At 44.4% G+C, this 12146-nt stretch overlaps 1 protein-coding gene across 3 annotated transcripts in view; it reads right to left on the reverse strand.

Annotated features, from left to right (window-relative positions):
* Positions 1-5373: 5373 nt before the first annotated feature.
* NUDT14 (nudix hydrolase 14) overlaps positions 5374-12146 on the reverse strand; it is a 60209-nt gene continuing 53436 nt past the window's right edge. For all 3 annotated transcript variants that reach the window (XM_013183069.3, XM_013183070.3, XM_048080629.2), the window contains exon 5: positions 5374-7011. In XM_013183069.3, the coding sequence (XP_013038523.1) occupies positions 6771-7011 (241 nt within the window). In that variant the 3' untranslated portion in view covers positions 5374-6770. The remainder of the gene's footprint in view (positions 7012-12146) is intronic.

The raw sequence follows: 12146 nt of genomic DNA on the forward strand, positions 1-12146 counted from the left end.
AAAGCCCAAGCCCATAAAGTGTGTTAAATGCAAACGGCTTGGAAATGAGCTCAGCTGAAAAGCAACAAGCAAATAAATTAGTAAAGGATCTCTCCCGAGGCCACGTGCTCTTTCTGAAAAGTTGAGCTTAGGTTTAAAGGACTTTGGCTCCTTTAGAGGTCTTGCAGAGGTCTGTGGCTCCTCTGACTTCCAGGTTTAGACTGAGACATCATTCAGCCCTTTTAATAATTAAAAGGCATTTGAGTCTTCTTAGTCCAAAGGAGAAGATAAGCAGCTTTCTGAGTACTAAAACTCCGGCTGGCTTTATAAGGGGCATTAGTGCAATAGTCTTTCTGTGTTCAGTAACAGGAATATTAGTGTACAGACAGGCTTAGAGAAATAATCTAATATTTTATTGTTCAGCATTTACATTTCTTCAAACACCCAGCCACCCATGATTGGGGCAAAGGGAAGGGAATATTTTGTGGAGGGGGTCCTGAGCCCCCAGAGCATGCGGTGGGGCCCTGCCCAGCACCAGTCCCTGCTCCCAGACCTGCCTGCTTCTGGGGAACCACCCCCACCAAAGCCTCCTTCTGCATAAAATATCTAAATATATTACCTGAGGAATGAAGCGGCCCTCATTTTCGCATCCAGAACAATTGCTCCGTTTTAACTCTGTGCTGCCATGTGCGTACCCTCAGCGTGCTTTGTGAAGCCAGTGAGGACAAGCCAGCTCCCGAAGCACCGGTCCTGCAACGAGCAGCAGGCAGACACAACCCCGGGCTGCAGGCAGGTCCGCAGCAACGCTCTCCAACCTCTTCCAGAAGCAGGACCTCCCAGAACAACATGTTTTACTACGAAACAATTTTACTATGTAAAAATGAGTCACTTTGTTTAGCGTTAAACCACTTGCATTGCATGTTTACGTCTTCTCCCTCCCTGCTGAGTTGCAGGCTGCAGGTGGCAGGAGAAGCGATGCGAGGAACAGATTGTCCTGAGCGTGGTGGAGCTCGGAGGCCAGGGCTGTGGGACGTGCTGGTGCCTCTGCCCCATGGGGCTGTGCTCCCAGTAACATCCTTAAACCCATCCCAGAGCTCCTGCCCCGTCCAGTCCCGACCTCTGCAGCCCAAGCTGGGACACTGGCAGTGGGCGAAGGCCGGAGCCCCCATGATGGGCAGCGGGTTGCATAAGCCCCGTTTCTCTGGAAAAGTGGCTAAAAATAGCCGGGGGAGATGTGCCACGGGCTGCACGCTCCCGGTGCCAGGCTTGTTTTATATTGCAGCAGCGCTGGGACTGCAGCCCAGGCTGGGCACAACACCAGCACCGAGGGCAGGCCTCGAGACGGGCACCTTCGTTAGGTCCGGAGAGGTAACGAGGAGGATCGGGGAGGTCTCAGTTTCTTTATCCCCTGTAAGAAGGTTTGTGCCATAAGACGATACCGTGCTGCAGAGCAGTCTGGTCAAGTGGAAATCAACACTGGCTAAGTAAACGCTGATCATCCTGCTTAGAGACTTGAATTAAAAAGCTTTGCCAATCAGCCTTGATTGATAGAAGAAGGACAGGGCATTAGGATCAGGCACAGGGCTTTGGAAGGCAGGACCGTCACCTCCATTTTTTTTGCTATAGCAGAGCTATATTGGTAACTGCAGAATATTTACACATCGCTTTTGCCAGAAAAAAAAAATAAGAAAAAAAAAAATCCAAACATTAGTGTCCATCCAGGAGCTAAATCCTCTGCTGGAGAGAGCTGTCACGGCTGTGATGAGTACAACAGCCAAGGTCGCTCAGTGCCTGGGCTGTGTAAGAGCCTCTCGATCCATATCTTATTCTTTGGGTGCCTTGGCATTACTTTGTCTGTGATCATCTGGGATTGATGCGTGGAGGAGCAGTGGCAGCAGAAGCAAGGGCAGAGGAGCCTCCATGTCCTGGGGAGGTCACCAGGAAGCGTTGCGCCTGTTAAGTCCCCCACCTTCATACTGAATAGCAAAGAATAGCATAGCATGGACTTGCGATACCTCTGGCTTCATTTTCCTGATTCCCTTGCCACAGCAGCACCCCGAAACCCCAGGGCAGGAGCCCGAAGGAGGAGGTTACGAAAGGAGCCGCAGGTTATCACTGCAAGTGCATTCCTGTGGGGCCGGGCAGCCAAGGCCGCTTTCGGAAAGCCCAGGAGCTGTTTGCACAGCGCCCGCCGCTTGTCCCAAGAACATTTCTTAAATTGTTTCTAGCGCTTTCGAGTGCTTGGTTGCACCTTGTCCAGTTATTTCACCGATTGCTGCACAAGCTAAAGTGCTCTGGAGTTGGCTGCCAGCATGATCACCGCAATGTTTTGCTCTTGTAAAACGATTAAATCATGTTAATGCTGCTGTTAAATGCTCCAGTCATCACACCTGCAGCCCCGCACCGAACCACAGTGGGCACAAGCAGAGCCGGGACCTTTTATTTAAAGGAGGCTGGGGCACCAGGGAAGCCGTTCATTGATGATGGTTGATGGACATCTCCACATCGCCTGCTGCCAAGCCCGTTTTCATCCTGACCAAGTGCCCAAAAGGGTTTTTCGGAGCACTACTGCTTTTGAATGTTTTATGAGAGACCAAAGCTAGCACAGGATATTACATCCTCCACCAGCAAAGCAATACAGGGCAGGGTTTAATAAGTACGTGATCGTGTTTCCAATACTGAGGCAGGCCGGAGAGCTCTGAGCACTGCAAGTCTGGGCTGTTCTGCTATGGTCTGACTTCTGCCTCGTAATTTATCTGGAGAGCAATTAAAACCCTTGTAAAAATGTGTTCCCAATTACAGAGCGAGACTGGCTCTGAAGGATTATACAAATCGAGGGGTAACATTCGCAGCAGCGCAGAAGGATTTGTACAGACATCTTTTTGTCAAGCAAAGCTATGTGTAACCCAGCGGGAAGGGAAACTGGAAGGGCACCTGACCCACAGCTTTCCTTACTTCAAATGTGAATTTGGCTTGGGGCTGGGGCCTCTGGGGCTCCATCTTGCTGCTGCACTGCCTCCGGAGAGTCTTTTGGAGAGGCTGAGCCCAAACAGGGGCTGTAAATCATGGTTAACGCCGGCTGGGCCGCTCGGCATCAGTCCTGGGACCGCAGAGACCGGGGCTGTTCCCCTGCCCGGGAGCTGCCAGCCCACCCTGTGTGCACGGGCCTTATCCTGACCCCCGTGAAGCCGCTCCACGCTTCAGGCGGTGGCTGCGAGCGGCTCCCAGCGAGGGCGTTAATCTGCCACAGCCTCCCTCGCCACGCGCAGGGGACCGGCGGCACGGGGGGCACAGCGGGGGCCGCGCAGCCAGACTTTTATGGCCACAAAGGCCAAGTCGCACCTGCTGACGGTTGTGAATAGACTTGCAGACAGCACCAGGTGTGCCATTTCAACAGATTTCACAACTGGGTGTGCCTTTCATCTATGTATAGAGCTCTGGCGAGGGGGACGAAGCCTGCTCGGCGATTGTCCTAATTTAGCAAAAATCCTATTTGGCCGGTGGGTCGCCCTGCTCTGGCCGCGCGTGTATTTCAGGAGCAATTATATCGGTTGCCCTTGGCCTGGCCCCGGCCCCGCGGGGAGTCGGGGCACGCCGCTTTTGTCCTTGGCGGGGAGGGATGGTAATGAGGCAGCGGGCGAAAAGGCGAGCGGCCGCCTGCCTGGGGAGCGGGGCCGCGGTAGGAGCATCCCCGTGGCTGGGGCACCCCCTCCCCACAGCCCCAGTGGTTCATCTGTCAGCCCTTTAGAGAAGGCATTTTTATCGTATCACTACTCGGAGCAGTAGCTCGGGGCTTGTAATTAATTATTTTACAACCATCCTAATAAAGAACAAAAATAAACGTCATCTGCATACCTGCAAGGTGCTGGTGATGTCTTTTCTGCCATCTCATAGCGAGCCTGACAGCGACTTTACATCCCAATTTTATAATTTCAGGCTTCATTAGAAGCCTGATTCATAATTTCATTAGATTATCTCTATATCCCAAAGCCATATCAAAAAGATTAAAGAGATGCTAAGACTTGTTTTCTAAATGCGGACCGATCGATGCTGCTCAGTAGAAGGAAGATGCTGACCTCATGGGGAAGGGTGGATGAGATCAGACGTGACTTTTGCACAGTTTTCATCACCAGCAAGTGAGGAAAGGATGAGGGGGCTGCTCTGCTCAGCCCTGAAGGCTGAGGGGGGATCTGATCAATGTGCACGTTTCTGAAGGGAGGGTGTCAACAGGGTAGGGCCGGACTCTTCTCAGCGTTGCCCAGCGGTAGGACAAGAGGCAATGGGCACAAATCAGAACATGGGAGGCTCCGTCTGAACACAAGAAAACATTTATTTACTGCAAGGATGACTGAGTACTGGTGCAGGATGCCCAGAGAGGTTATGGAGTCTCATTCCCTGGAGATATTTAAAAGCCACCTGGGCACAACCCTGTGCTAGGGGACCCTGCTCAAGCAGGGGGCTGGACCAGGTGCCCTTCAGACGTCTCTTCTGACCTCAGCCATCCTGTGAAATGGGGACTCTGTTTTATTCCAAACTGCAGGCGCTCCATGGCCATATATATGTGTGGTGGCACGTCTGGAGGACGTATCTAAAATGCAGACATGATTTCAAGATTCCATTAGAAGCACTTTTCTCCTGCCTGGGCTTGGCTGATGTATATCAGATTTGCTCTAATTATGATCTCTGAAATGAGCCCTGATGAGAGAAGTGGTATCTGAATTGCCCTGGTTGTATTTTTATATATATGAATCATCTTCCATTTGGAAAAAAGTTCAAACCCTTTCTCCTGCATTTTCAAACCTTCCTAATTACTTACAAAAATCACCAACAAAATTGACAGGGAGGAAGGAAAAGGATGGCGATACTTTTGTATTTGATACTGTGCAGCCCAACACCAGGCACAACCGTTCTCTGTGTGCATCACATTGCGTTGCTTCTGTCTGATGGCTGCATCCAGGGGAGGGACGGACTGCTCTGGTGATGGGCAACAGCCTTCTGCTGCCCAGCAGCAGCAGTTTGGGCCAGATTTGGGCAAATCCAGCAGCGCCCTCACTCCTGTCCCAACACACACACACTTGGGAGGCAAGACATTATTTATTATCCATATTCTACAAGCTTTTAAATGCCTCAGCAGCAATTGGGACACATGGTACTAAACCCTGTAAGGATGCAAAGCATTGCAGACCCCACCCTGAAACACCTTATACTGTAGATACATCAGACAGATGAGATTTATTTACTTTTCACAACTCGGCCGTCAGCTCTGCGGACCAGGCACAGCTCTATGCAATGTGTCTGCACTCTCACAGAGGTGTCTGACTGCCACAGACTGCGACTACTCCTTCTCCAGTGACTCTCCCATGAGCTTTCCTCCCTCTCAGCAGAACAAGCAAGTACCAGTTTTAAAGGCTTTTTATTTATGCATTTGTTTCTTAAACACCTTTTTAGATCCGCAGCATTTTCAAATCACCTGGCAGACATGATCGCTTCCAGCTGATCCGCACTGCATTTATCCCAGCCGCTATGTGAAAGTTTGCACATTCTTGGTACTCGGCATCTAAAAATACCTTGTAGTCCTACAAGCACAGATAATGTAGTCATCTTAATTAACATTAATTCAATGAATTGCATAAACAACTGCATAATTAAATGTCCAGACTTGATTCTCTCTCATTCATGCTATTAACAGTTTTTCACATGACAAATAGTCCACATCTAAACCATGCTGATAGAATAATATACGTTCCAATTAGACCACTTTATTAAATCAAATTGCGTTGCTCAGTGTGTCTGTGCAGGATGCACGGCCTTCGATGTAAACTGCACAAATGATGATAAAGCCTCTCATTAAAGCACTTCCGATGGTTGGATTTCAAGGAGCGCTATCTAAGAGGTAAGTCTCATTCTTCCCAATTTGGCGATAAGGAATCCGAGACCACAGAACACCTCCGAGAAATCACTTGCATTAGTCACCTCGGAGTCAAATGAAAAGAATTTGGCCTCTCAAGTCCTGCTCTAGATGACAAAGTTTGATCTAATTAAGCAACTATTATCCATACAACAAACAAACAAGCATGTGTTCCAGTCGGAGCCCCCACCATTCATCCCCATCCCGGCTGCTCAGCATTCTAGCGGGCGCAAACGGAAGTACACAGCCATACAGCTGGTCTATAGTCTGAATGACACATTAGCAGAAGGATTTACAGACATGTTTGCTTATGAAATAAAGGTTTGCATGTTCAGAAATGCAAATGTTTTCTCTCTGGTACGGGAGCTACACATCACAGAGAAAGCTGCTCCCTGGAAGCTGTGCAGAGCTCAACAACATAGTTAGGATATCTGTAACTAAGTTTGCTTCCTTCCCCCCCCCCCCCCCCAAAAAAAAAAATTAGGGGAAACATCTATGAGAACTAGAGTGAATACACAGCTACCAGACCCTACAGACAACAGCAAAAGGCTGGAATAGCAGCTGCACTGAGGCCCTGAGTATCTCTTCAAAATAGTGGTAGAGCATTGCCATTAAAAAAGAGAAGAGGGCACATTTATTAGCTTTTGAGTGAGAATCAACATTTGCCTCTCAGAGACAAACCGTGGTCTCAGAGACACCCATTACTGTTCTGCTAATGATGGAAATTGGGTGAGGATTTTACTTCAGATTTCACTTCCAAATTTATTTTGAGAAAGATTTGAGAACTCTGTGGTGAGTTGAGTTGATCAAGGCAGGCAGATTTGCAGTTTTTTGTACCCACAACCAGCAAGAAAGCTTCTCTGAAAGTCACAGTGCTTTGATCTTATTTTTTTGGCAGCTTGGGTGCTATGTTGGTTTGGAACCACATGAAGCTGAAGATGACGCCCATCGTCTTCGGGAAAGTCTCATCATAAGCAAACTTCATGGAGTCTTCTAAAGGTATTTCTACAACTTCAATCAGCTCTCCTTCCTCAGGCTGGCCACCTCCTTCAGCAGTTCTCATCTGGTCTGTTACTTCTGCGTAAAATAACGTCTGCCTAGAACCTGTCACACCAACTCCAGACCTGGAAAAAAGCAGAGAGGAAACTTAGTTTTAGATAAAAATATGGTAGCTAGGTACCTGGAAACCTGGATCCTTAACTTGCGTCCCTAAGCAATGCCAAAATACGTCCTTACCCTCTGTTAATGTAATTGATTGCAACTTTCATGCTGAAGTATCAACACTTTTGAACACAGCTGCATATGAAATGCTTCTATCTTCAAATATATTCTGCAACTTTGGGAAAATGTTAGCTTGAGGGAAGATGATAAACTTTTTTTGAAATTGATGAACAGTTGTTCTACATATACTGAAGTCAACAGAAGTTTTTCTTCAGTTGATCTTGGTGACAACAGGACTGCACCATGACCCACAGAGATCTACGAACAACAGAATTAAGCTCCTCAGTGTATCTGTATGCTATTATGCTACATTCGTTTACTTGTTGTTACACAAATATTTAGAGTTTTTACTTAAGAAGATTACGTCCATTCACAGCTGGAGTCCTCTACTCGTGGAATGGATAGATACAAGAATAGAAAGGCAGCCTGAGAGTCTTTCTCGATCCTTCCTGAACTTTAGCCTTGACCCAAATGGACCACCATAAGCACGCATGTATCTGAAATAATTCAGTCTCCCTGATAAATTTATTACAGTGGATTTAGTTATTTTAGATTATGTAGTCTTTCTTCAGTTAGGCCATTTGCTGTGCATTATACTTCTTATTTGTTAATCCTCTATTTCCTTAGGACAAATTCATTTACATATTTTTAAATAAGGGATGAGTACATAACCCACTCATTTAGTCCTTCAAAAAAAAACTCATTTTGTAATTGCAACTTCTTCATTTTGTATGATTACAAGTGACTTTTCATATTGAAGATGGATCCAAAGTTCACTGAAGTTAGAGAAAGCTGAAAAATTAGCCTCTAAATTATTACAGACACAGAGGATTCTAAGATTTGTAGCAGTGTTATGGTCCTAGAGTATGCATCCGCGCTTACCCAATCGTCAGTCAACTAAGTCTCCCAGCTAACCCAACATAAACCACTCTATACCAGAAGGTCATCATTTGTCTCTCAATTTGCTAAGAATGCTGACAATTTACATGAGGTAAAATGCAATGCATTTTCTTGGTATTATCAAGCAATAATATATAATGTTAAAGAGCAACACTGGAAATACCGATGAAGAGCAGACCGATCCCTTGTAGAACCCATCACTGCTGGCCATTTACGCTCTGGTCATTCAGTGAGCGGTCCACCCCAGTTTATTCACCTTGTTATCTGCCACTGAACCATGTGCTGCCCATTCCTCACTTCTGGAGTTCTGCCCATGCAAGGTGCCTCACTGACAGTACACATTTTGATGAAATAGTACAGTGTTTGTTCACTTTTTGGCTCTTTTCCTTCTTTTCTTGTGTGAGAAGGCAGAAAGGATTTTATTTTTCTTAATCAACTGGAGAGCCAGATCTGCTTTCCTTTCTATACAGCAATACTTTTTCTTCTATTGTTTCTGCAAGAATTGCAATTTTAGTAGTAAAATAAACATAGGAAGCCTGGGGTTCAGCAATTGTTCTTGGGTAACTGATACTAAGAAATAAACAGCAAACGTTAATTTATACTGCAAAATTTCCAACACAGAGAATGCAGCTTGCTCATCTCTACAGGTACTGTAAGAAAGGACAGGACTATGCACAATATATTTAATGTTACATTATTTCTGGTAAGTATCTAATCTGAACTTCATCTGGGGTGCCCCACCTGGAGAACGAAGATGCTCTTAAATGGACTTATACCCATGTCCACTTGATATTATGCAAAGGTTATATACAAAAAACATAGAGACTTTATTTAAGAAGCCCTTCTATAAGGACTTTTTAGCTTGAGTATTTACAGTATAAATCTCCTGCTATACCACCTGTGACCATTTACTTACAAAATAGCTGCAGCTGTGGAAATCACAGGAGTTCACTTTCCACACACGTTTTCTTTAAACTAAAAGAAAAATGCTTGCTGTGTGGCTATAGCTTAAGATTCAGTTTCTTGTCACTGTAGCTCAGCCAGCACTGAGCGATTTCAATATGCTGTTATTTCATAGTGTTATTTACTCATACACTTATCATAAATCAGCATTGCTTTTCTTATGAACACACCAAGAGTGGCTACTATACTGAACACACTTTAAAGATGAAAGCACTGGACATCAAAGTCTTTCTTTGTTACGATGCCCAGAGTTAGGGCCGGTTCAAGTGGGGTTTCTCCATGTATGCTGGCATATCATTTGCCATGGAAATCAATGAAAAATTTGCAATAATACATAATCAAGACAGGACACAGCCGCATGTTCATCCTTTCTTATTTGATTACCTACCTTCTTCTGGCACAACTTTGCTGTGTGTTATGCATTAGAGGCTAGTAAGAACTTCCAAATGCGCTTTGGATAAAATCAAAAAGTGCTGGTATTAATATTCATGCTATTCTATTCTACTTTTGCCCCAGAACAGCACACTTGACATTTTTAAGACTACTTATAATCCCCTCACTATTTAGATCGGTAACTTTGGAGACTGGTGTGTTACCTTATTTATGCACATATTCACTGCATTTGTTGTCTAACTACACGACTATTTCAACCTCTTCAGTAATAGGTTGACACAGGAACATCCTGTAATGCATTAAAAAAAAAAAACCTTTTCTATTTAATATTTCTTAATCGAAATACTCTGGCTTACTCTGCTACTTTTTGCACGGACCCACATGGAATGCCCTTTACTAAATTAAACGTTCTCCAATATTGCCTACTGCTGTCTTTCACATTTCCAGACTCTCAGATATTTCTAGATTCTGCCTGTCCTTAGAAAATTGTCAAAAACAACAACAACAAAAACCAAACCCCAGTGCTATTGCCAATCCATTTGTCTTAGTACCTTTGTTTTTTATAGAAATGAAAAGTTAGCAGGTCTGTTGCTTTGAAACCAATCTGAGTCTCCATCTGGATGAAGTAATAACGTGATTTAAAATATACTTTTGAAAATGTGTATACATTTCAGCAGAGGGAGGAAGAGAGGGGAGTGAGAAAAAGCAAATCTACCTGCTGAAGAGGCAACAGGCTACAATTATGTTTTCAGTATGCTTTCAGGTTTATCTGTCACGAGAAACTTCCTATGCTTTTCCACGATTATTTGCACTTTCTGAGCCCTTTGTTTAAGGAACATTGATGTGCCTTTATTCATGGTTTTATTACTTCTGCTTACTGCTACCTTCTTCCTCTATCCTGAGTCTGTGACATATGTTTTTCTTTTCCCTAGTATTTCACACTACAAATAAAATGCTTTTGGTCTAAAATGAGTCACCTATTAACAGATTACAACTATATTCATTAGCTTTGCATCTGTGAAAATCACAGGGGTCAGCACACACGGACCGCAAGTGATGAGTTTCACCCTGGGAAAACCACCCCCTGACAAAGGTGTCCCCCCTTCCAGCACAAGGGGGACCTGCTCTGGGGGAGGGCAAGCAGGGTCTGAACTCGCTGCACTGCCCCACAGCAGGACTTCAAGCTTCAGTCTCACTCTGCAGGCTTTGCACCGTGCTGCCCGGATCAGGCATGGCATGGCTCGTACTGACCCAGACCTACTCCACCTGGCTTGACTCAGCTCACTGTTCCAGATGTATTTTGATGTGCCTGCCTCTCATTTACCACTGTGGGACAAATGCAAATGATCTATACAAAACAAAGCTCTGATTTACTCGTCCCTTTCTCATGAAGATACTCTGAGAAGTTCATAGTTATTGCAACTAACAGCTACGTGGCTGACAGAGACTCTTTGTCAAATCATTAGGGCTTAAGCTCACAAACCCTGTAACTTCGACAGATAGACTTAAAATCAAAATCTTTAGTAATAAACTTTAAGCATTGCTTCAGAGATGGTAAGAAACCTCTACTACCTTTGACAGCAGCAAGTCTAAGAATGTAAGCATATCAAACTGAGGATACCGAAGCCATATGGTTTTCATCACAACAGTAACTTCAATTTAAGTTTAACGCATCAAAACCAGACTGTATGCTGCTGTCCCACATTTCACTTTAATAAAATGCCCCAATACTGGGATCAAACCATGCTTTCGAACCTGTGGGCAACGCACTTGTAGGCAACAGCACAGCAGAGATGCAGTTTATGCAAAGTGCTTTTTCCTCACCTCCTGCCCAGGGGTGGGACTGGCTGGCAGGACGAGGCTGTAAGGAGGGTGTTTTATCTCTACTTCCCTCTTAGACCAGGGAAACACAAGAGACAGATTGTCACTGCAATCTGTCTTTGAAGCACAGCAATAGCAGCTATCACAAAGTCTTTGTTTAGCTCTTCCCTTTCATCAAATATATGAGGAAATCTGCAGCACCTGAAACGGAGCTCACAAAACAGGACTTTTCATTCCTCAAGTCTAAGATCATAAGCATAAAATATATATTTTGATTACAGTTGGGTGGCAGAATCATAGTGCTTTAAAAAAATGTTTAGTAGTTCTCACAAGCTACAAGAGATTGAGTCTACCTCCTATGAGTGCCTATGCTCATTAACAGAGAGTTTCAGCTTGAAATTCTTCTGTACACACACATGCACATTTGTAAGCAGGGTCAAAATTCAAAGTGTGTACTCAAGTTCAACTTCCCCTTTTCTCATGTCCAGGTACTCATCTATGCAAATCAATTTTTACATTCAATATTTTAATTTGAAGGAACAGACAAACATCTATGACAAAATAAACAGGATTCATACTGTGCTCCTCTGCTGAAAGGTGGGGAACAAATAAACTAACTTGTAATTGGGAAGATGTATTAGTTAAAGTCAGATTTCTGACAGACAGTCATTAAAAGTTAAATCTCGCATCTCTTAATATTTAATAAATTATATAAAACTACTTTTATGTGCTCCTGTTAACACAGAAATACATTTTTTAGTTTTAATCTAACATAGTAAATGTGAAAACCTTCAATGCAATATATCTATTTATAAAATGTTAACCATTTGGATGCAGTATGTGGATATATTGTGAATTCATAGTTCAAGTTTACATATAAATGTGACACAAATCTCTGATCAAGATCTATTTAGGCATGCCCCATGTAAACTGATGAACAGTGACATGCAGCTCCTATTGT

This window comes from Anser cygnoides, chromosome 5 (genome assembly GCF_040182565.1).
Source record: "Anser cygnoides isolate HZ-2024a breed goose chromosome 5, Taihu_goose_T2T_genome, whole genome shotgun sequence".
Classification (NCBI taxonomy): Eukaryota; Metazoa; Chordata; class Aves; order Anseriformes; family Anatidae; genus Anser; species Anser cygnoides.